The sequence below is a fragment of the Biomphalaria glabrata genome, chromosome 12 (genome assembly GCF_947242115.1).
Source record: "Biomphalaria glabrata chromosome 12, xgBioGlab47.1, whole genome shotgun sequence".
NCBI lineage: Eukaryota > Metazoa > Mollusca > Gastropoda > Planorbidae > Biomphalaria > Biomphalaria glabrata.
Genome location: NC_074722.1, coordinates 22,755,727 through 22,782,269, shown reverse-complemented (window position 1 = coordinate 22,782,269; position 26,543 = coordinate 22,755,727). Strand labels below are relative to the sequence as shown.

General features: G+C 31.6%; 1 protein-coding gene across 3 annotated transcripts in view; it reads right to left on the bottom strand.

Annotated features, from left to right (window-relative positions):
* Window positions 1–1,001: 1,001 nt before the first annotated feature.
* LOC106072752 (GATOR complex protein Iml1-like) overlaps window positions 1,002–26,543 on the bottom strand; it is a 48,154-nt gene continuing 22,612 nt past the window's right edge. The window contains exons 24-41 of one of the 3 annotated variants that reach the window (XM_056006289.1): window positions 25,401–25,511; window positions 20,920–21,073; window positions 20,129–20,228; window positions 18,760–18,870; window positions 18,502–18,587; window positions 18,037–18,211; window positions 17,285–17,370; window positions 15,101–15,328; window positions 14,871–14,951; window positions 14,506–14,638; window positions 14,133–14,235; window positions 12,503–12,628; window positions 11,368–11,529; window positions 10,008–10,061; window positions 7,308–7,471; window positions 6,384–6,543; window positions 4,233–4,293; window positions 1,002–3,425 (exon numbers count right to left, since the gene is read on the bottom strand). In XM_056006289.1, coding sequence (XP_055862264.1) covers window positions 2,981–3,425; window positions 4,233–4,293; window positions 6,384–6,543; window positions 7,308–7,471; window positions 10,008–10,061; window positions 11,368–11,529; window positions 12,503–12,628; window positions 14,133–14,235; window positions 14,506–14,638; window positions 14,871–14,951; window positions 15,101–15,328; window positions 17,285–17,370; window positions 18,037–18,211; window positions 18,502–18,587; window positions 18,760–18,870; window positions 20,129–20,228; window positions 20,920–21,073; window positions 25,401–25,511 — 2,540 coding nt within the window. In that variant the 3' untranslated portion in view covers window positions 1,002–2,980. The remainder of the gene's footprint in view (window positions 3,426–4,232; window positions 4,294–6,383; window positions 6,544–7,307; window positions 7,472–10,007; window positions 10,062–11,367; window positions 11,530–12,502; window positions 12,629–14,132; window positions 14,236–14,505; window positions 14,639–14,870; window positions 14,952–15,100; window positions 15,329–17,284; window positions 17,371–18,036; window positions 18,212–18,501; window positions 18,588–18,759; window positions 18,871–20,128; window positions 20,229–20,919; window positions 21,074–25,400; window positions 25,512–26,543) is intronic. The other 2 variants (XM_056006290.1, XM_056006291.1) reach the window with 2 other exon arrangements.

Here is a 26,543-nt window from a genome sequence, read left to right as displayed (position 1 = left end):
ATTATTGGGTTAAAACGTGTTCCTATGTCTATTGATGATGAGCTATTGGGGACAAAATTAGCTATGTGCCAAAGTTCGCCTCCTCAAAGAGGATAAAGATCGATGCTCGTTGGTTTGAAATATTTCTTCATTTCCATAAGAAGTCTTTGACTTAAAAATATATAACCTATAATATCGCTGAAATCCATTTTGTGCTAATCAGAAAATTCCAGAAATCGTTGGTAAAAAATGAATGACACTATATTGCAAGAACCACAACTTTTCTAGGACCTAACAGGCGGCTTTAAAACGTGACAGCCGGAGATATCCCTTACAAAAGGCCAAGGAAACACATTGGAGACCAAAAGAAAATCCACTTCCGAGGACAAAAGTAGACGGACAAAGGTTATGTCTGCATTAGATGTGGCAAAATATGTAGGTCGCAGATGAAGTTGCGTAGCGACATTTATCTATGTACTTGAAGATAAGCCTTAGTATTATTTGTATGTATTTTGTTTTGCATTTAATGTACTTTAAGCTTTCAAAGGTTTTGTATTTTTTTTATATGCTTGCTTTGTTGTACATGTTTCTTCAGAATACAGGTAATTACATCGATGGGCGTAGCCAGAGTTAAATAAATTATATAAAATTTGGGAGGGGGGGGGAAGAGGATATTTTGTGTGTGTGTGTGTGTGTTGTGTGTGTACGTAATTACTTTTTATTACATCCCGACCCTAGCCCAATAAAACTTTAATTGCCAAACCATTTAAGACAGCATGGGAACAGTAATGGTTATCTTAATAGAGCAGTTTTAAAATTTTCATTTATAAGTACTAGCATTATATATTTTTTTAAACTGAACTCCAATGCTATTTTAATAACTTAACCATTTGGGCTTGGTATTGAAATGATAACACATATTTGTGGGTTTTTTTTTTTAATACTGTTACGAATCTCACTATCCAGGCTCTCTGAAAACTGCACCATACACCACCAACTTAAAGAACTTGACAACTCAGGGCTCCAAAATAACGTAAAGGTTTAATGTCCATAAATAACAGCCAATACTGTACAATTGGCAGCACGTAGAACAGTACAAATAGCTCTCCGATAACAAATATCTTTCCGTTAATAGCCGTACCGACGTACCAACTCTTGCACTGGCCTCTCCGTCTCGTTCCGGGCTTGCACTGGGTTCAACAGTTCGGGACTGACTTCACACACTAGGCTCGTTGTGTCGGACTCGATCGCAGACCAAGATCAAGACGCAAGCCGTCTCAACTGTACTTGACAGTACTTCGCACTGAACCGTCGTAATGCTCTGTACAGAACCACACCGTTGAACTGTGCTGTAGTCGACCGTGTTCTGAGCCCCTGTCGTGAACCTCGTTTCTGAACCGTCTTGACTGCGACACTCCGCTAGGATCCCTACTGGCCTTCTAGAACCGGACAGAACGTCGCTCGACCATTCTGGGTGTCAGATGACTACAACTCTCGTGACGCTCCTGAGCTCTGTTCACGACGTCGATCGTCGTAACTCGTCACGGTTGACCGCTCGTCTAGCGCTGGCCTGGGGCGATTTGCGTCGGCTTACTACACACACACCACTACCCCCATCTGTGTTACCACCAGGTTTATAACAATACCATTTTAGAAAACAAAAAAATCATAAAGGCAGATCTGGATCTTTAAGCACCAAAAAGTTGCTTAGATCTAGTAGGTCTGTATGTCTCAGCAATTTGTTTTTTTAAGTCAATTTCAATAATTGAAATAAGATCCTGGAAATTATGTGTTGACTAAAACAATTTCTTTCATTTTTGTTTTTCTGAACTAAAGAACAGCTGTGAGATAAGTGTCACTAGCATTCATTTTGTTATACATTTCTTAAAATATATCTACAAAGTGTAAATAAAAAAAATGAAGTAATAACAAAACAGGCATTCTTTAATTTGGCAGCAAGTTTTATGAGTAGTAGTTAAGTCACATACACAGACTAACACATACACACAAATAATGCCATACATTCTTGCAACATTGATATGATTATTTGATCTGAATCAATACAGTAAATAGGAAATGCTTTACAAAAATATTCCAAGCTTGTCTTTTCTTATCAAATGTAAATGTTTGTAATGAAAACCATGAATGTAAACAACAAGTCTGGGGACTTGTATAACAAACAAGTGAACTTATTATGCAGGATTGAAAAGATTAACATCTTTTATCATAAATGCAGGGATAACAGAAGAAAATACAACTCCAACTATCTTAACAGTACAGCATGTTAATTGAGACAATAATCACACAATAAATAATAAGAACTGAACATTCAACGTTATGTATATGACCCTGAGATGAGTAAATGCACTATACAAACATATTTTACATATAAACATAGAAAGTTTAGCAGTGAAACAAATGTGCAATTGAAATAACAAATTTCAATTTAAAAACAAAATCATCAAATGAAATAGAAATTATTTAAGATCTCCAGGATCTATGTGACCAGTTCAACACAGTTTGATTAAACAATGAATTGGATTATTCCTAAGTAAGACAAACATGGAAATATAAATTACAAGGCAGAGAGAACTTGTCCAAAACTCAAAAAACTTTGGTGCCACCGGGTAAGGATGTGGCCCTGGACAGACGATAGGAGATGGTAAAAAAAAAAAATCTTGAAGAAACAGAACAATAAGGTATAAGAAAATATAAGATCCATAGAAATATACACTTTCAAAACTTAGCTACTGCTATGAAAAGAAAAATCTGAAATAATTGCACAATGTTATTACATTTGTATTGAACACTGTTTAGAACATATCTTGTAGATTATTAACATCAACACAACAACCTTTTAATGTAAATAAAAGTTGAGTCAAAATTTAAATGATTTGATCTAATACTGATTGCATTTTAGTGCTGCAGTTATTATAACTGGGATTTCTGTAAAGCATTCATAGAAAAAGGAATAGGTTCTATTAAAACACACATATACAAATCATCTGGTTATATTTAGAGACCCTTTACAATTTTCCCAGAATTCACTGAGCCTATTCTCATCATTAGCACAAAATTTTCTAAAGTCAGCTAGCATCCTATCTTGAAAGATCTCATCACCAGTGCTGGGAGAGCGCCACCGACGAGACGACATGTAGTTCCAGGACCATAGAAAGCCCACACCATTGGGAGCAGCCTCTGGCCGTCCAAGGCGAGAAATGTACAATTGGTGAAGCTCAGAGGATGATTTTTTCAGTAAGGCAGGATTTTCTGAGAGATTGTGCCTATTATTAGAAGACAGTTCTGGTTTAGCAGGCGTGCTCTCTGGAATAAGTATAAACATCCCAGCAGTACAGTGAACATACTGATGATTGATGTTGGCCTTCTCACCAGATAAAACTTCAGGATCTTCTGGCACTTTGACACTGGCAGGAAGAAACCCAAACCTAAACAGAAACAGCAAGAAAAATATGAGTCTATTTATTTCTACTTTATAGAAAAATTAACAAATTTTAAACATTAAAAAAAATATATATACAAACATGAAATTTTTTAGGTAAAATAGCCCTAAACATTTGTTTATATTTGTGATAATATATTTAGGTCAATATATCCAAAAGATTTAATAATGGCTATGTCCTCACTTCTGAAGATTAAGGATGAATGCAGTGTTTCACATATGAGAACACAAACCTGGTTGGGACCTGTATATTTTTTCACATCTGAAGCATAGTTTTAAATATTCACTAAACAACAGCTAATATTTTCTCTGGTTACTTAACTAAATATTTCAACCATTAAAATTCATGTAAACTATCATAGCTAATAAATAGTAAGAAAAATGAAGTACTGGTATGAAAAGTCATTTCCTTGTTTATTTTTCTTTATATTATGTTAGAAGTGCTGAATTTAAAATACATATTTCTTATTTACAAGATGAAAGATCATGGATTTTTAAACAAATTTTAAATACAAAGTTTAATTTTTATTTTTTCATAAAATTTTAAGAAAATGATTAAAAACTAATGACCAAAAATATTCAGACATAGCTAAATATCAAAAACTGTTTAACCATTGGAGAGTTTTTTGTTTACTTTGAAATATGTTTATAGTGATATCCATAATAATAATAATACAACAAAAGTAAAAACAGTTTGCCATCTTAATACTAGAATTACTTTCCACAAGTCTGTTAAGTCTCAAGAATTTTTTTTTTAAAATATGTAGACAGTAAGACTATGTATGTAGCAAACCTCTTGATCATAGCATCTTGGATGATAAACAACATCTCCTGTCTTCTCTCATTAGAAATATCTGGAGAAAAACATAGTAAAGGAAAATAATAGTTCTACCCAGGGTGATGACATTACATAATTCTAGTACAGAGGTTCTCAAACTTTACATAGTCAAAACATGCCATGGACCCCTAAGTGAAAACGCTACAAAAATGTATATTATATATGTAACAAATGTAATAAACAACATTTTGTTGAAGGAGTGTTTATTGAGATTATAACTTTTGTAAATCTCGACAACAACAGCAAGGTAACATTTCTCCAACGGTTCACAGGCCACATTGAATAAGAAGGCATTTAAAAACAGACTTATTGGCCAAAGATAGGAGAATGAATAAACATTCTGAAAACCCTCTCTACCCGGAAGAAATGAAAAAAAGAAAAATGAAATTGAAGAAACAAGAAATGGGCCAGCTCTCACCAAAAGTTCAAGAAAAAAAGAAGCCAAGCTGTCCTTGTACTTCAAAGCTGCATACTTTAATCAGATGTCTAAACAAGACACTAGCCCCAAACGTCACCCCCCTTTCCCTATAGAATAAAGATTAAATGGAGAGCTACCAGATCAGGAAACCTCTGTGCAGTTCATCGTATATATAGGACTACTTGTCTGAACCTTCCAGCATGTGAACAAAGAGGAAAAAGAATCTGTGATTGGGATCTGAGTTTGCTCATGTGTAAAAAGGTTCAATGCCAGAATGTTTTCAAATCTTTAGTTTAGGGTGTCATTTAATAGTGTTGTGACCTAGTTTAGCTTAGAGAGTATGTATGTAAATAAATATATTGAACATCATATTTAGGGACAGTAAAAAGTAGTGACATAGCCAGACAGATGAATGACGTTGCAGAATAGGGGTACATAAAACGGAGAATATCACTTGAAGCAAGTAGCATGGTGAAGGAACTGCTAGTCAAAACAGACGTATTTACAGACATGACAATCATCCCCATTTTGTAAATAACATCATTAGAATACCTCATAGCTGCTATCAAAAATTGTTGTTATCAAGTGTAATGTGCTTATTCTTGTGTCGAACTCATGGTTTAAATCTAAGTAATGGTATCAAGTCATCTGAGTCAGTTAACTTATGAGATCAAGTCAAGAGCAGTGAACAAACACATGCATGTATCCAGTATGAGACAAGAGTTGATTATTATTCAAATTATCCGCTCAGACAAACTGGCCTTTAACAAAGAAATTATTTAAATTGTACACAAATTTCATCCTTCTATAGACCCCTTAGGTCATCTCCTGGACCATTTGTGGTCTATGGATGCCAGTTTGAGAACCACTATTCTAGTATATTTTCTACAAAATAAATATAAATGTAATATATAGGTTGAGGTACTAAACATCAATAAATCATGTCAAATTTTTTAAAAAAGCATTGCAAGCATACATTTTTTTTTAACAAGTTTATATCAACCCACTCTATTTGTCTTGTAAAAAAGTTTGTACATGTTATTTCTCCCACAACCATTCTCAGATCACGTTGAAACTTTGCCCAATTATTCATTGGCATAGACAAGATTTGAATCAATAAAAAAAAATTAACCCATTAGTCAACTATTGTTATTTAATTACTTATATCCTGTCCAGTTGTTACCCCCCTTTTTTCTTAGTGTGACAATTGAACAATCAATATATTAAAAAATCCTGTTTTAAAAAACAAAGCTTATCTAAAGGGAGGATATTTTTGCCTTTAAATATTTTTTACTGTCTATACAGACAATTAAAATATTAACATTCTAAAAAAAAAATGATGACCCTTCATTGGGGATTTTATTAAATTTTAGTTTACAAAAATACTGTCCAGATAAAGTCATACCTAAAGTTGATTTATTTATTGTATACCCCAGACATGACTAAATAAACAGATTAATTTCAAATTATTATTCCAACAAAATATAAGCATAGTAAGTGTATATTATAAAGAAATTTAATGGCATTAGAGCTTTTTATATTACTATATATCAGTATATACATTTTGTTCAAGTAGTTTATTTTGGCATAAATTTCTGTTACACAGTTGAAGTACTACTGACTTTTGCTACATTACATTTGTATGGTGGTTTAGGTACTAAAGTATAAAAAAGAAGCTCAAACAATACCTTGAAACAAGTTGGAGTCAAATGCCTTCATGTTCAATGGAACAAAGATTGGTCCTCTAAGAGGGTCTGAGTTCTCAGTGTAGGGTAAGGCAAATGGATCACATGGTACAGGGATAAGATGAAAACCACATGAGGTGGCCCTTCTGGCATAGGTTTGGACCTGATGTAAACACAGACAGAATACTGAATGATATCTTATTCGGAGGCACAACTTTAACTATGGATAAATAATTTGCAATGCATACAGCAAGGTTAAAAATATTTCTTATTGAAATAAAGGAAGAGATGTTTCTGTGTCATAAAGAGGCTGGCACTATAGCAGATGCTGCTAGATGAACTCTGATAGCAGCTCTTTTACATGATCAGAAACTTGGTATATCTTGTGCAATCTCTCAGGCAATGGTTCAATTTCCATGAAGTGAGTGTGAGCACAGACAAATACTTATCCATACCGGTATTTGACCAGTTTGTGAAATAAATGGATAATAATAAGTTGAAGAAGTTGTTTCCAACAGGACAGGGCAAAGCAAACTTTAAGCCTGCAGCTTCTATCATTGACAGTGACATTTTACAGGGGGGGGGATCAAGTTTTACATTTTTCTTATCACCATGCACCTTTATTGCCAGTAATTTATAAATTAAGAAAATTGTTGACTACAATTACTAACATCTGTACTTTTCCCTGGGTTAATAGGTTACACCTATCTTTCCTGTCATACACACCTACACATTTAATCATTCAAATTATCAGCTTTGACAATCTGCAAGTGTATGAGTGATTTTAAACAAAATTATTGACCAACTAATGACAGCCATTCTCTTTGTCATATATCTTGTTTGCTTAAATTCCTGGATACAATAAATATGCCAACTTCATTTGGATATAAAATTCTCTCAGAACCCAACAATATATTATTTTCATACCAAGTCCCCCATAATGCAACCTGTGGCAACCATCCACTGCAGCTGGAGTTCAAAGGCACACTTGGGACTGTAATAGGCATGGTACCTGGCAATGGCGTACTCATTTCTGTCACTTTTCTTGCCTGGGTCCACCTCAACATTGGTGTATTTATGCAACAGGGTGGCTTTACAAGGAAAAGAAAAGAACTAATATTAATCAAAATGCAGAGACAACAAAACTTGTTATGATGTCACAGGAAGTAAGGACCAGTTTTTGGTATGAGCCCAATTCAATTACAGGGCAAGGGGAGTCCGATTTTCTGTTTCATTTAACTAATGTTTATTAGGGTGACAAAGGAAAGATAAAAAAACAGATGTCCCCAATACATTCTGGGTCAGCTCAAGAACTTGTAAGCTACAAGTCCTATCCTTGTCAAGGAAATAATGGACATGAGCAGCTAAATAGCTACATCACTTAAACCATTGATAATGAATTAGATGTATTATACATGCATTTTATGTGTCTATTTATGTGTACATTATAGGTGCAATATGTACTAGTAAATGGTATGTACTGTTATCAGTATAGCATTGACTATGATAAGTGATGGGATATTTAAATTCCAGATAAATACTAATTAAACATAGTTATCATTAAAAAGAAAACTTTAAAAAAAAATGACATGCTGCATCTATATTAGATACCGGTATAAATAATAAAAATTCCTTCAGTATAGAATTTCAATGAAGGTCCATAAATGATGTTGCATTAAATCCTACTAAGCATGATTCGATACAATGGACATTCAGTAACAGAGAGTAAAAAGTAAATAAATATATAGATATATAAGTATGTATGTTCAAATGTATTTGAGCAGCAATATAAGAAAGCATTTGTTTAAAAGGTAGCATGTTAGTTGTCAAAAGATTCAACCATACGATCCACCAGTCTATGACATCTATAAATCTCTATTTCTCTAGAACATGGCCAGTGGGTACAAAGCATGCCATCCTTTATGTTTCCACAATAAAAACTTCAAAACAAAATTTAAAAAAAAAACAAAGTGAAAAAATAAAAAAAATATCAGCCTAAAATCTTTAAAAAAAAAAAAATTTCAGTCTGCTATTGATTTTAGCATTTCAATGTAAATATTTAATAATACTATTAGGGGAAGATCTACAGATAAGATAAATATGAAGATTATATAAAATCAAATCAAGCCTGTTAGAACTTAGTATGTTTATAAACTAATTGTTGGATCTATCAAATTAAATTTATCTCCAATAAAACTTAATAAGAATGTCAGTGTGTTTGGGTTATCAAGACACTTAAATTAGTGTTGTTGTTTTTTACCATGACAATTAACAACCAGAATTATTAATGGCAACAAGATTTCATATACACAGTGAACAATGATCTCAGATATTTTAATGTTCAATCACCCCTCCTTCTCCAACCAAACAAAAACCATTTCTTTCTTTTTTTTTTTATAAATTAATTTTCATAAATTAATTGATGTTGAATTCAATCATTGAATGAAGAAAATGTGAAATTTATTATTAATTATTGATAACAAGCTAATCATTAGCAAATAGATATTATATATAAAAAATATTTTTGTCTCATGAAATAATAACCAAAGTAATAGCTGCAACAGAATTCCAAAAATGGACACACACATAATACTACATTAACTTTATAACCAGACAGAAGTATGAAGAGTTTTCTAATTAACTGTTGGTAAGACTCAAAGCAAGATGATGAAAATAAGTAAACTCTTCTACACCTTTGCAAGTTAACAGAATATAAACAAGTCATAACAATGTAAAATACAAATAAACTAAATCAACAGTTGAGTCTATATATAGATATTTGAACACAACATTTAGAAGCCAAGAATGTTAGAGTCAGTCTCTAAACTTAATTAACTTAGTTTTTAGTAAACAAAATGTGATGTTATGTTGCATAAAATTCAGTTTATATTATTATAAAAAAATGTTTAATTGTAATAAAATAGTTTAAATATTTTCCGAAACCAGCACCCAATTAAAATATACTTGATGAGTCTGCATAGTCCTATGAGCTACTGGTATTCAACTCTTCCCAAGACTTTGGACTCAAAGACAATTCCTCATTATTTTTATCTATACAGACTTTTTTTCAACTGATAAGCAATAGAAGCCAACTTTTTAGTCTCTAAAAGTATTTGACATAATATAGACACAATTTTGTTTTGTAATGATTATTCAGATGTTTTCTGAATCACAAGCACACGTAATTAAATGTTAAAATAACAAAGCATGCTACCACCATGTTTGCAAACAGATGTTTATGTCAGCAAATTTTAAAATAATTATATAAAATAAAGGATAGGTCTCCATTATTGACAAATCAAGAACATGTTAACAAAGTCATTTACAATATTTACAAGCCTGGTGGAAGCAGTTATCTCAACCACTGCACATAATTCAAAACAATACCAAAAAAAACAAACAAAAAAAACATGCATCCTATTCTTAAAATCTCTATTTAAAAATAATATTTGATGATCAATACGAAATCCAAAGCAATACTACTTTCTATAGAGGTTACAAAATACAATTGTTAATGGCCATCAGCAAGTATAAGTAATCAAAGCAACTAATGCAAACAATAAAAAAGCAAACTAAACAAAAAAATAAACCAGAGAGTGGCTGAAAAACATCTTAAGAATTTGTTACCTTTGTAGTAATCATTAATGCGAACACCGCCAGTATAGTAAGGGTCTCCATATCCTGTATATATAGTTTGGTGCATCAACAAAAACAAATATGATTCCAAACAACAAACATTAAAAAATGCAAAACCTTGTTCAGAAATAAAGAACCAGAACAAACAATTCCACTAAAAATGGTAGTAAAAATTAGCTGTTAGACTTCTATACAAGATTGGGGAATTCTCTTAGATGTTTACTTTTTGTACAAAATAATGACAAATTTAATACATTTGAAAGTCCTTTAAAAATAATTATAATGAACAACCACAATAAACAACAGTGAACAGCAGAGAGAGACAAATATCTTTACCAAAGAACAATAGACCTCATATTCAAAGTCCTATATAGCTAGGATGCCCCACTTTGGTGTTCTAACAGCAACAACAGGCTTTGTATTACTGGTGTATCATTGATGGAAATAGTTTGAAGGGCACAAACATCCAATAAGCTCTCTTGGCCAAAGATTCAATAATGAAGATAGCCTACTGAAGCTTAATTAGTGATTTCTAATTCCCAGCAACCCAATTTCTTATCAATGATTGCAAAAGTCATCGACTACAGATTTATTCAAAATATAATGACTGTGACACTGAGCATTGAACAGTTATTCTCCAAGTGATTGAGAAACTAAATAAAGAGCTAACTATGCAGTAATGTAGGATTTTATGTGCAGACAAGAGATCAGCAGAGCTACAACAGCTTGGGCTTCAGCAGAAAGACAAAATGGAAAGGTCTTTGACAAAGGAAGAAAAATCTTCACGTCCTGTAACATCACTGGATTATAAAAAGACTAAAACAAGACATATGTTTTTAAACAGTGAAAAAATCAAATGTAAATTTCATTGTAAGGAGAGCGGTAAAAATGAAAGTGTACTAATATTGTTCTTGTGATAAGTGAATTCATCCCTAATCTTTAGTTGTACACATGCTGAACACCCATGCTTAAGACAAACAATGCTCAACAGATTCATTAGAAATTATTAGAGCAAAACCATTACAAAGGGAAGATTAGTAAATCATTTGTATTTCTCATACACTAAATCTCACATCTCAAAATGGACCACAAAAAACAAAGATACAGGCCAATCCCAGGTGGTATCATACTGCTAATTTTACACAACAAAAGGAAGTAAATATTTGGAAAGCTGTCGATAATAACATTTTAGTAACAATTTTGTAAACTTGAAAGAAACTTTTGATATTAAAGATAGCTGTAAGTTGTCTGATGCAATTTTTAAAATGCATTCTTTGTCAATAAATGGCAGCATTAGTTATTATATGAATGAGTCCCTGATAAAGAGAAATGGTCAAGGAATGAAGCTCACCTGGTTGCTGTCCAGGTCCTTCTCTATGCCCAGTCAAAACTCTCCAATCTTCTAGCTCAGGCTGCAGCATAGAATCTGATCGCCTTCGACTCGTTTCCATCTGCACAAAGAAATGGCTCCTGCCTGGCTCCTCTCCATTTTTATTTTCTTCCAGAGCAAGGCCTACGTTGAGATAATAAGAATATCTTCATTCATAGAACAATAAATGGAGACTATACAAAAGTTAAACTTTAGATATTATTGTCTAAAGGTATATGTGGTGAAATTGTTGTAACTTGTTTATGTTTGTGTAATGTCAGTGTGAATGTGTTAAAGAAGCTGATGTAGTGTATTACTGTCTGAATATCTTTCTTCAATTCATGTAGTAACTTAATTAAATAAGTATTATGTTTCTCTTAATTCTTATTGAAATAAATTGCAAAGGCAAGAAGCTTGTTGCTTTGGAATCTGGTCCAAATATTCACTCAGTAGAAAGAAAAGATCATGTAAAGGTCAAAGATCACATAAAGTTCAAAAAGAAGATAGTGTAGGTGACACTGTATAAAATGTTTTCAGGTAGTCAATGTGTTTTTTTTGTTTGACAGTAATGTTATTCTAATGTACCAGCAAACTCATCTATGTTGACATTTTAATGTAGGGAGCAAAGTTAGTTGAGAGGGGAGACATTGAAAGTATGGTAGGCCTACTGAATGGACCAATACAAGAATAAACTTATTAATTTCATGAAACATAGTGTTTGTTAGTAACAGGGAGTAAAGCAGACAACAAAAACAATGGGAAGACAACATCAAGGAATCGATGGGCTGGTCTATGGCAAAAGACACAGAGAAACTGAGAAACACTGGTGACAATTTATGTGTGGTGTCCAATGGTCAAACAGACTAAAGGGCAGGTGAAGGTGAGTGTATATACTAGCTGACTAATACAGGCATGAATGAAAGTTATTTTAAAATGTTCTTGTGATGTTAAAAACAATCTATTTTTAAAAGGAGCATCTCTGAGTTACAGAAAACAAAATGAAATTAAATATTATTCTCTTCTATATCACAGTGTACGAAAATGTTAATATTTCTGCATAAATTATTTACTGCATTAGAATAGTGCATACAACAGAAATAAATCTAAGTAACTATACCACTGTCTTCCTCATGTATGGGTAAGATAGAAACCTCACACCACTCATTCTGAAACAGATAGTTGAATGTGGAGCCAGGAGTGCTGAAATGTAGGGCAGGGTGAGTGTTACCATCACTTGGCTGGGCTGAAGAGGGAAAGTCAATGATTTAGTCATGAAGATGCAGTAGCTACAATGTCATACAAGTCAAAATGCTTTTTAGTAAGCCAACCCATTACCACCGAAGCAAAAGCCACCTTAACCTGCACTATCTGTGGACGGGAGTGTCTCTCCAAAATAGGGCTCCACAGCCACACGAGGAAGTGTGCTCTGAGATGAACCATAGTCCTTCTACGATTGAAGGAGGCCAATGACTATAGGGCTGACAAATAAGCATTATCTTAGTAAAGTTGCTGAAATCTTAGTGTAAATTCAAGTATATTACTCAAACTGAGACAGAATTTAAAAAAAACAGTGTTTTGAAAATTTCTTTTAAAGAATGAGATTTGCATTGTTAGGGTTATCTAGATGATAAATTTAAATGATGTTTCTTTTTTCAAGAGATTTATCTTATCTTCTTATCAAATAAATCACAGACATTTCCTCAAAAGAGAAGATAATTATGTCCTGAGCATATCCACGTGTTAGTCTCTGCTAGGCCAATGTTTTTTTTTATTGCTGATTCAGACAACCTATTCAATGCTCTAATGGTACTAAGGAAGAAAGAGCACTTGTATGACTTTGTCCTAGCATATAAAATAAGAAAAAGTAATTTTACTTTTTTCTTTCTGAATATTTTATTAGGTTGTGTTTTTTTATTATTCTGTCCTGAAGTGTCTCTCAATTTAGTGATTTTACTCATGGTTTTACTATAGTCAAATGTGAATATTCATTTGTTATAAATCTCATGGTTGTATTTTGTGCCTATTCTAGTTTGTTTATGTTTTCTTGAGATGAGGAGTGCCAAACTGATGATAATATTCAAATATTGGTCTAGCCAAGGTTAAAATAGGTTATTTGTACCAATAAGAAATCCTGGAGTCATTAGATTTTAATTGTTTTCAGGAGACCAAAATGTAGAGAAATCAAATAAATGTTCAAGGTTGTAGATGTTACACTAACTTGTATTCACAAGGAGCGTGCAGAAATGTGATTTCAAAACTCTTGATTAGCTGACGGAACACTGGGAGGGATTCTAAATCTGAGCATTTCTTAAACTGAATAAATAAACTTCTTTAACAAGTAAAAGTACTGTACATAGAAACAACTTGTGTAAGATTTCATTTTTACCAATAGGAAAGCCTTAATTCATTTGATTTTAAGTTTTAAGGAGGCCGATATGGTGGGCTCTGGCAAAAATTTTTAAGAATTCCAATAAATGCATGTATTTAAATCATGAATAATAAATTAATGGTTTTGAATATTTTGAATTTAGAGCATTTGTAAAAAGTTGGATGTGGGAAAAAAATGATAAAAAAGTATATATGTCTGTGTGTGTGTGGGGGGGGGGGGGGGGTAATGTGTAAATCCTAGGTCCAGCACAAACATTATTTTACTTCAAGTTATTTTTGTATTCTAATCCAATTACAAGCATTTCGTTTGTCAAAGTATGATGACTAAGTGTAGAGATTAAAACTGTGAAGCAACTCACCTGCTTTAACTTTAGGTAAAATATAGAACAGATAGAAGCCATAAATAAATTTATGTCTGACATTTCCTGAGCAATGAAGAATATATTGATCATCAAGTAATCTCTGGAAATATAATGTATCAATAGCAGACAATAATATATGCTGGTCAATACATCACATAGAAAATATTGCTACAAAATAGATGCAAACTTTTTGTTCCTTATAATAAGTATATAGCTTAAAGATAAGATAAGATCATGATCATTTTTATTGATCCAATCAAATTCAGTTTGACTACAATTGTAAAGTGTAAAACTTTACAACTGAAAATACACTATGAAAGATATAAACTAAAATCAGAATACAATTATTTATTGAAGAAACCTCTTTTACCTGCATTAGATCTACTGCTGAAGACACTGTCTCAGCACCCACCACATTCCTTTGGCACCAATCAACAGCCTCAGCAGATATGAAGGTGTTAAGTGGTAGTCCAGCCTGACCTTGTATGAAGTTCAACCCATGGCTAAAAATACATTTATTACATTACATTAAATCCATATAAAATGTAAAACATTTCTCAAATGTTCAATGTCTAGTATGTATAGATTTATATAAAACTAAAGTGAAAGGAAGAAAAACAAAATTCATTTTTAACTTAAAACTAAATTACTTTTAGAATTTGTTATTTTAAGTTTACTTTAGATCAACTGCATGAAGACAGCACATCAAAATGTAATGAATAAAAACATACTTACACAGTATCCACTAGACCTTCCACGATTTTGACAGATGATGATGAGATACTGAGCCTGTCTTCTGTATCTTTGGTACGGAAGCTAATTTAAAAAAAAATATGTAAGATTAAAAATACAGGTTTGAAGTAAATCAATCATGTGCTTCCAAATTTAGCATTTTTCTATATATTTAATTTATACTTAAAAACATTACATTGATTTTTTTTTCCTTCTTTCAATATATTGCTAACCTTTCCTGTTCAGATTTTTTAGAACTCAAGTCCATAGGGCCACTAAAAGAAGTCAATTGAGCTCCACTTCCACTAGCTCCTGCTGAAGCACCTGAGGCAGGTACCTCACCTTTTGACTTGCGCTGAGTAGCTGCCCTTTTCAGTTTGTTCATAGTCTCTAGGAATCTTATGAATCCAGATATGAGCTGAGACAACTCTTTTGGTGATTTCTCTTCATATATGTCACACCTTGACAAATAAAGTACAGTATTATTACCATACTGTAAAGCCTAATGTAAAATAAACTTGATTCAATTCTTCTGGTAATAAGCTTTGCATAATTTATTACAAGGTCCTCAGGGCTCACAAAGAACCTCCTTCAGGGAACAGTACCAGGAAACATAAAAGAATGGACAGGTATGCCATTGAAAGAGATTCTATCAAATGCAAAAGACAGGGAGGAATGTAGAAAGAGAGTCAACAGATCTTGTGTGGAGCCTCAACCATCCAACAGACTAAGGGATAGTTGAAGGATATAAGGATAACAAATGCATCACCAAGAAATGAATTGTGAGTCTTAACAGAGTAATTTACACTCACTATTGTAATTTATAGTATTTTTTCTTTTCTTATTTTTCATCACACTTTTTATTACATGGAGTCATTATGTTGGGTGCATTACATAAAGAGTATTTTATCAAATTCATTCTCATGAGGTGATGGGGGTGCCATTGAAAGAGATTCTTCTATCAAATGCAAAAGACAGGGACAGCTCTTTAAGAGCTTAGCTCAAAATTCAAGTCAATGTGGTGGAAAACTGAAGTTTTTAGTGGCTCTTGAAAGGGGACTAGCCACTATTAGTTTTGTGTGGTATGTCTGTCTGTCTCATTTAGATCTCAAAAACTAGAAAAGATAATGAAAATCTGATATCATGATATTTTAGATCTTACAAAGTTCTGACGTAATTAATACTTTTTTTTTCTAAAAGCAAAACCGTTAAATTTTAAAATTAAATATGCAAGAAGTTTTTTCATAAAAATTCACATTTTTTTATCAAATACTTTATTATTATATTATTATTATAGTTCACAGACTTCTTGTTTAATAAATCTGGTTTCACACATTGGTACAAAGAAATGTGAATCGAAGATCACAATAACAAAAAATATTAATGGCTCATTAACAAATATTTTTTCCCTTTGTTAACAAACTTATTGAATAAAATATTCATTGGAATGTGTGTTTTTTTCAATGATTGGTTCAGTTGTAAGTATTTGAAAAACTGATTATTTTGATAATGTGCAGTCAAGACATGTTCTCATTATTCACCTGACAACATTCAAAATTAGTTGAGCATTTAATAATTTTAAGATTAAACGTGCCAGAGACACATTATAGTGATGTTATCAATCATCTGCATTCACCAAAAAACAAAACATCTTCTTCTGCTGTTAGACTTAGATTAGATCTAGAATTCTAGATAAATTCAAAAATATTACTATTTTTAATGTTACTTTCAGTTTATTTATAAGCCTTGCTTATATGTAGATCTAGTCAAGATTATATCTAGAACTAGATCTCTAGAAAAGTTCTAGATCAAATCTAGATCTTGTTACTAGACATTTTAGCATGTAACTATGGAATAGTTATTGATACAAGTATATTTGTTTTGAAAAATACAGAGGATTAGTTAGACTTCACACTAGTCGTTTAATATCTGTTTTGATGGTACAGAGATGGTTCAGAAAATGGGGTTTGTGGTTTAGTGGCATGAACTGCTTGCCTACCTATCAATGGGCTCAAGTTTGAAACCTTGCTCAAGTTGTTTGCTTTTTAATGCATTACAAAAACAAAAGTTGTATGATTAGATCAATTCAACTTATACCACTACATCTGTCAAGTACAATTTCTTTCCCTTGTTCTATACCAAAGAACTAAAAAATTACAAATAGTTAATAGACTAACAGATTTTTGTTTTAAAATTGATTCTTGTTTTGTTAGGTATAAGAAATAATTGTGCAAAATTTCAATTTGATCCGAGATTGGAAGTGACAGAAATAATGTGTACAAACTTTATATCAAACATACAGACAGAGTTAATATAAGCTTTGTATAAAATTCACCCTTTATGAATGGTATCACTACTCTTATTAGTTTATTAGAGCTTTTATCCAGCAAACTCTTAGTTTGTACAGAAATGTTCACCTGGTTTTTTCATCCTCAATGATCTTCTTGGTGGCTGGGTTGTTCAGTGGAAGAAGGAAAAACCTAGACCGCCAATATTTTAATGCCTGCATTATAGAAACAAGAAAAACATATAACATGAAATTATGTGTAAAATGTAGACGAAAAAAAACAAAAAAAACAAATAGCAATTACAAGTATTCAACAAATATTTTCAGAATTTAAAGCAATCAATATCAAACAACCTAATAATCTCAACAAAAAAAAATGCCTGCAAACCCAAAAATTACAGAAAATCATAATGAAGAAAGGAGTTTGTATTACACAAACTTGTAGGTGGCCCTATATGTCAACAACTCTCACGCATTACATCAAACACAAATCTAATTCCCAAAACAAGAGTGATCATGAATTCGTCAATGAAACTCTTTCTCAACTTAATTTTATGGACATGTTTCGGTAAATCATAAGGAGCCATTCATCAATTTTGAGCACAACGAAAATAAAAATGAAAGCAGAATTTCAACACCGAATAACCATTTCAAGATAATACTGCAAAAAAACATTTAACTGCATGTTCATTTTTTTTAAATTTAATATATGCTTATTTAATTTTATAACAGAATCACTGTTGCATGATGGCAATAGGGAAACAGACTGTTCAGCTCTAAATGTGACAGACATCCACAATGTATTTTTTGGCTTCTCCCAATGAGGGCCACTAAAAAGAAGTTCAAAATGAATATAAACATGAGATAAATAAACTTTAGTACATCAATCAAACCATATTCCCAGTCTCCTTGAGTGCAAATGTACTGATCCAAGTGGTTCCAGTTGTAGTTTTCCAGTTTTTCATTGGAGAAATTAGTCCAAGACACATCATAACTGTTAGAGTCTGGAGCCTGAAATCGATACTTGTAGCCATAGTGAAGCTGAGGTTGGGGGTGACTGAAACAAGGAAGAAAAAAAAATTTAAAAGCCAGCCTGATATGTAGTTCTGTCCCTTGTTTCTGGAGCTGAGGGACATACTGGGTGTCACACAATAAATAACCAACAGCTTTACCAGCATTTTTGGAATGTTGGTTGCTCATTGGTCTGGCTACACTCAGAGATGTCTGATAAAAAAAGAATTAAAATGCAAAGAGTTTTCTTTTTATATATTTATAGTGTCAATAAAAAAATATCTTTAATTGAATTTTAGATATTAATGTTTATCACAAATATTTGAAGAGTCCTACCGTGGCCAAAAACGCATGACCTTGATAGTCTGTCCACTTAGCGTCAGTCTGTGATATATTCTTCCAATACTCATATAGTATTCTTCCTGTGTACACATAGAAACATGAAATGAACAATTAAATATACTCTAGAGTCAACATGATGCAAACAAATTATGTTGATATAAAATATTTTCAACAATTAGAAATATTAAAGCAACTTTAAAAAAAAAAATGCTTTCCATTCAATAGTAGAAATTATGTTGTATAGATATTTACTTTAGGATCTCTGGCTAGAGTTCTCATAAACTGACTTGATGGTGACTGAGCAGATGATTCCTTAGAATCTGCTGGATTTCTGGATTTCTTTTTGGTTATGATTTGGAAGCCCTTTAAAAAGAAAATTTAAATATATAAACATAATTTTTAGCAGCTATTAAACTGCTATTGAGCTATATGTGTTGTCTTGAAAGTAATTAACTGACATTTAAATTATTTCAAACAAATCTGAAATCAAGTAATTAGATAAAAAGTTAAGAAATGAAAAAAAAAAAAACACCTTCTGACTTTCAGTATATTCTGCCCTTTTTAATACAAGTGGCATATAAATTTGGTGTGAAGGCTTTACATTAAATCTGATCTAGTTCTATCTAAATGGATAATATAGATTTTAAAAAATGTTTTAAAAATTCTATTTAGCAAGTTTAACAATTCTGTTTTATAGAAAGACTTCATTTATTTTTCATCCTTTAGTTTAATTTGTATGATTAGTGTCTACTTCTGTAAATGTCAAGAAAGAATATTTTCTGTTAACTTTTTGACTCCAGAATTATTTTCCACAGTTGGAAGGAATTAATGTTTTCGCCCTTTCGGAGTGTCAAAAATTTCTTCGATTAAACTATTTTGTTAGAAATGATATATTTGGTATAGAATATGCCCTTTTTCTGTAACACAAATTAGTACTTATAAAGCAAAAAATAATTTTAATATTAATTTATGAAAATTAGAATTGAAAACTAACCAAGTGCGCAAAAGTCTCAAAGATCTAAATCTTGACCAGATCTAGGAAAACGTTTATTATAATCCAGATTGAAAAAAAAAAAAATTTAAATCATATTTATCTATATTGTCACAAAACTTTATATATGCAACATATTTAAAACATGCAAAATGGAAATCTTGAGCTAATTATCCATGTCATAATTATAGAAACAATGAAAACTGACCAACTGTGGACAAGTGAGCTCAAGGAAATATATGTTCTAAACTGATAAAAATTATTTTATTTCATGACATTTATTCGTATTTTTACAAACTTTATACATAACAGGTTTAAAAACATAAAATAATCTAAAGAAAAATAGAGACTTTTCATGCCCCCACTCTTTACAGATATCTTTCTAGGTAAAAACAAGTGAATCATGGCTAAGAGCATCATTACAGAGACAAAAAGTTTTTAAAAATTGTTAAAAACTATTTCACAAAAAAAAAGGGAAAAAAAATAATAACAAAATGTTAACAATCAATTGAAATTTCGTAAGCTTTTCATTCAAACTTGATTTTCACTATCTATCCCTGTAAATGAACTTTAAATTGTGTCCTACTTTTAAGTCTGTCAGTGCTTGCTTAGAGTTTTTACATTACTAACCTCTCCAAGTCTTTGAGATATTAGCTCCAAGAAAACTTGACGATTGGTTAAGGGATGTCTGCGGTAGACCAGAAGTGTTTTGTCCTCAGCAGTAGGAGACCTGTCATCAGAAACACTTCATAGGGGAACAAGGTTGGTATACAGTGTGATCATTTTCATGAGCATGTTATCTACCAATTGTCTCTTCTTAGTTTATTTTTTCCTTAAATACGAAACATTATACACAGGAAAATAGAGACATTTGCTAGATAAAATAAATATATAATTTGTATACACTTATTTCTTGATGCATTTCAGAACTGAGCCTTACTCTGGAAAGTTAAAAAAAATGGAAAATAACAAGTGTGGGCAAGTATTATGAAGACACCATTTCCATGGCTACCTACAAAATGACCCATAAACTAGTTTAACTCATTATGACGATCACTCAAAACCAAATATCCTGCTGGGCTAAGAAATGCATGAACCCTGCTTCACTGGCCTCATTAACTGTCATTAATTGTCAACCTACCAACAAACAAGCTTTACATCATCTATCTGTTGTTAATTGTCAACCTATCAACACACAAGCTTTACATCATCTATCCCAAAAACCACAAGTTCTGTAAGGAGACCTTTACTTTTTACATAAGGACATTCTTTAAGAGTAAATAATTTTCATTCAGCTTAAGTTGAGTGTAATCTATTGAAAACAAGTATTTGGATAACATTAAGAAAATGAAAATCAGCTTGAGATCATCTAAAACTTTTTTCCTTTAGAAAGAATACTTTCAAATAGCCACCATTACTACCTAGGCCAAGATGACCAGATCTCTGCATTGACACATTCTGGTAACAGTTCATACTCGGCCATGACATAATCATACTGTAGACTTCTGCGGTCAGGAAAATAGTCTGTAGTTACTGGCAAGGTGGCTGGAATGGTCAATGACTTCCAATCCACAGCTGGAGAAAAAAAAATATTGCTAGTCATTAACAACAATAACAAAAAAATGAATATGAAACATTTAAGGACTTGTCCTATACAAAAATTTAAACTAAAAAATGAAATACCAAATGTTGAATTTTTTAAAATATATTTTCATTACCTAAAATAGTAAATTACCTGTATAAAATTTAAATTCTATTAACTTGGCCCACAAGTTTTAAAAGTCATTACAATTTATTTTACAATATGCAATGAATAAGAATTATTATAGACTAGTTTGTAGCTCTGCCACAGAATAAAACATAAACAGATGAAAAAAAAATGTTTTAAGAGATCATGAGATTTGAGAGGTTTTAATTACTTCTAAAATTTGTTCTTTATTTAACCATTTTTAATGGTATTTTTTTTTATTCAGCTAGATCACAAATTACAAGTTAAAGTCTTTATCATATAATACAATTTACCCAAGCATTTTTAAGTTTATTACATTTTTGGTTTTGGAATCAATCAAAAATATGTTTCCTCTGTTTAAATCTAGGGATAAATACAAAACTAGAAAAGAAAAAAAAATCTACTCCTATAAAATCATTCTGATATGACAAGAGCCAGATTTAGCCTATTTGTCTTTATTCTGGGAATGTGAATTTAATAAGCAGTTAACAACTAGCAGAATAATTTCTAGCTGACATTGCATCCACTTTTTTTCTTTTTTCATAATGCAAAGCTCAAGAACTTTGTTAAGAAATGTTTTTACTTAAATAAATACAACTGCCAATTTCATGGACTAATGCTAACCATTTCAAATTTAAATCCTATGGATAGTGTACAAGCTACCAAGCGAACATCTAAATATAATGAAAGAATAGTATTAAACAAAAATATCAAAATACTTGAAAAGTTCTAAGCATTCATGTATTGAAAAGAAAATGCTGAAAGAATGAAGTGCCCATTGTAAACGAATTTGAAATTATTGCCAAAAAAAAAGAAAAGTGTTTAAAAAAATTAGCATGTTACTAATGACTTGCATAAAGCAAAGTTAATTTAATTTAATACGATATTTAAAATTTGAAAAAAATAAGTTCAAAGTTCTTTACACTTCTTCCTATGGATTTGCAATACACAGTTATAATGATAAGCAAGCTAGACTTATGCACTAAGAGACAAAATGTCTAAATACAGACTAATATTGTTTGTGAGAACGGACCAGTGTGATGATATTATTAAAAATTAACAGTGTAGTAATTTTTAGTTCCCATTAGTTGCAGCAAGAGGAATTTAGTAACAGAAACAAAACTTAATGGACTAGGATGTGTTCCTTGGTTGAGTGAATAAAGTACATGTAACTTTTCAGTGAGCTATCATTATAACAAGCCCAAACAAAAAGCATCCTGTATTAGATAATAATAATGGCAATGTCTTCGATTCTGAAGATTAAGGATGAGTGCAGATTTTCTAATCAGTCAAATATTTAGTATAGTGAGCATTAGATTAAGAAAGGGTTTCAAAGATTTCTAAATGTATTGATGTCATATTCTTGTTGGCAGAACAAGAGAACAAGTCTAACTAGCAATACCCACTTCAAAAGAAAGTTGCTTCATTTTAGTGCTAAGTACAAAACAACCTCTTTAGCAATTCTCCCTTAAATTAAGAGGCAAACATTTAAGAGAATTTTACTAAGTACATATAAATTATATATATCATAAATCATTATATATATCATAAATCAAAGACAACTTTCTAACAAATAACCAGCTTTAGAATCTTTAAGCCATTATTATAAGAAGTGAAAAAAAATGATAAAACTGAATTGATCAAATGAACAACACAGTTAGAAATTGCTAAGTTTTTTTTTTTTAGACATTTTCATGATCAGCTCAGTGCAGACATCCCACTGTTAAATATTGATACAGTACACATGTGATTCACTACACTATAGAGCATGCCTCACACTGAGTATTAGTAGTTCAAGCTAAAGTTAGAGCTATGTGTTTGATTATATATGCAATGAACAACATTGTATTGAATACAGACAAAAGTGAATGAATGAAACAGGCAGAACTGAATGACATAGATACACAAACATACAACAAACAAAGAAACTAGTACTTGTTTCAAAAGCATTTAAAAACAAACAAACAAAAGAAGTCTTCGCCATAAATAAATAATTCAATAAATATTGTTTTCTTAGATATAGATCGAGAGAATTCAATATTCCTATTTTAGATGTGCATATCAGTGCCAAAAAATATACTATAAAGTAGAAAGTATGGCGTCTGTATGTATGTTAGGAATAGAAATAAAAACCGCTTGACCAATCTTGATAAAACTTGGCAGAAATGTTTCTTGGGTACTAACTTAGACCATAGTGTATGTATTGTAGCCCTAAAACAAACTTGAGACCCTCAAAAAAAAAAAAAAGTTGACCGACTCTATTAAAGCTATAGTATTATATGAATCTAGGCTTTGTTTACAATGTTGACATGAGAAAAGATCGAAAGGATTTAGATCTAGATCTAATTTTAAGAACTACACTTTGCACATATAGTTTTTTACTTTGACACATGAAAATACAAAATATTGATTTCATTATTTAATAAAAGTAACCTTCAAATTTGTGTTTCAGAAGCATTTTTACATAAATTCCTTCCATATATCTGCGAATTCAGAACGTCCTGATTTACTTATAATCCCATTCATTTAACAAATCGGGTAAACCCATTTTAATTGTACTTTATATCCTATTCATCTATCCCTCCTTTCGTTTTTAATATATATGAATGTATCGGCTTTGGGTAAACCCATTTTCGCAAAACTTGAAAGGATCATTAGCTAAGTTTAACATACATCTAAATCCAATCCACTAGATTAGTAAATACAAACTAAGACCGGCAGGTCGCAGGTTATGTCAGGCTAGTATATATATATATATATATATATATATATATATATATATATATATATATATATATATTACTATTCCAACCATCACAAGCCCTTATTATTTGTGTAAAGATTTCTATTAACTATGTGCTTTATTGCTTAGCACCAAGTAGGTTAGTCTTGGTCTCAGCTACTCCGTATTTATATGCAGCTTTGAAGTTCAACATAGCAGAGTTAGTGTCTGGACACAGAAAAAAAAGAGGGGGGGAGAGAGAATTTACAATGTGGAGAGTCTGTAGTTCAGGCTACCGGGTATATGAAAGTCATTGGGAACTCCATTTTTAGCGGCCCCAAAAGGGGAAAAGACGCTATTAGTTTTGTGTGAAATGTTTGTCCGTCCGTCCCGTTTAGATCTCGTAAACTAGAAAAGAAAGTGAAAATCCGACATCACAATATTTTAGACCATTCAAAGTTCTGATGCAACAGCTACTTTTTTTTTTCTGAAAGTGAAAAATCTAATTTTTAAAATCACTTATGCAAGCAGTTTTTTAAAGACAAAAAGCTATTTAGTATGCATTATAAGTTAGAACTAATTTAAAACGAATAGCAATCTTGTAAACTTTATTTTCTTGAACATTTTTTTTATTTTTCGGAATTTTTTTTTTTTTTTTTTGAGGATTCAAATAAGAGATTGAGCCTTTTCAAAACAATCCTGGTGAAGACTGGGATTTTCAACTTCGGAATCTTTGGGCCCCTCTGAGTCCACCCAGGTCTAATGGGGAAAAGTAAAGGTGGTTGGTCGTTGTGCTGGCTACATGACATCCTCGTTAACCGTAGGCCACAAAAACAGATGAACTTTACATCATCTGCCCTATAGACCTATTGGTCTATATGTCTGAAAGGGGAACTAGTTAGGCCAGGTTCACATCTAACTTTGCATTCACTTGCACCTATCCTTTGATCTGCTGTACCGTTTTGGCACTACACAAGATCTGTCAACCTTCTTTCTCCATTCTTATCTCTCATTTGTCATTGATATAATTTCATTTGAATGTTCTTTCCGAAAATATTGAAGCCTGCCTCAGTGGACCACTTTGGGGACCGATTTTGAGTTTGTGTTTCCACACAAACTATCTTTGTAGCCTTGTTAGATTATTTGACCCATTTTTTTTTCAATGCATTATATAAAGAAAAAAATTTAATTCTTTCATAACATTAAAACACAACAAACGAAAGCCACAAAAAAAAATAACAACTACAAAACAAAAGACAACAAACTATGATCTGGTGTCAATACAGAGTGAACTGATTACTGTTTGAAATAAAAAGGGTTAGCAGACCAATGCAAGACACACATAAAAATACTAAAGTTACAAAAAAAAATAAATCACTACATCAACCAAGATAAGAAGCAAAGAGCTGCTGAGTAAAGAGAAATAAAACCAGTGGGCGGGGCTTTCTTACTTATCCCTTCAACAAATGCATTGGATTGGATATCACCTCGAAAAATAGATTTTATCAACCTTGACCCCTTTTTATTTTGGAGGTCAGAGGTGATTGGACGCCAGTCATAGCCTGTTGAAAGTACAACATCCAAACATTTTAATTCATTGACAAATAAAATACATACATTGTAGAAATATGAGCAATGCAAAAATTGAAACATTTTCAAATTGAAACTGAGCAAATAGTATGGAATCTAAACACAAGTTTACTTTTTTTTATCATTATCAAATACAAATAAAATTATAGGACAAAAAAAAAAGATTAAAAACAAAAAACAAAAAAAAAAACCACAAGTTATCAGCTGCTCAAGTCTTCAGAATTAACCCCAGCTCCTTATCATAGAGATATCTTTCTACCACTTGCTGTGAGTGTTGTATTACAGATATCTTTTCAGTATTTTTAATGAAATCAAATCCTTAATGGCAAGAACAAACTTAAAATCTAGAATGTATAATTTATTGTTGCATTGTGGGCCATGCCACTATGATTTCATACTTTAATATAAATGTATTTTAAAATTTCAACAGACCTAGTTTCAGATGTAACACATAAGAATGCTATTTATATATTGTCACTAGTAAAATAGTAACCTAATTGTACATTATTATATAAATATGAATTTTTTATAATATAGAGCATGAAAGTATGCCTGTGTCAACATTATTTATGAATGACCTGATCTATGGGAGAGCAAGATTTTAATCAGTTAACCCTTTAACTCTAAAAGGCGCTCCTGCCATTGATTTTACCCAGCTATAAAGCTGGCAACATCGTTGTTTGAAAATTTCTTCTTTCTTTTTTTTTCCTGTATATGTTTTTAATTGCTTAAAATATTATCCCGAATAGTTTCCCTTTGCTAAACATCCAGAATTTCTTTTTTAAATGTGTTATTTTCAATATGGACCAAAAATTTTTTCCTAGATCAGGTCTAGATCTAGAACAGTGTTTCTCAAACTTTTTTGTCTGCCGGCACAGTAAACAAACTACAAAAATTTTGCAGCACAGTTGTTTTATAATTTAAAAAAAAAAGATTTTACCTGTTTTTAAGTATTATATTTAATGTGAAGGGTGTGCCCGTTTTTGAGAGCAAATGCGATCTAA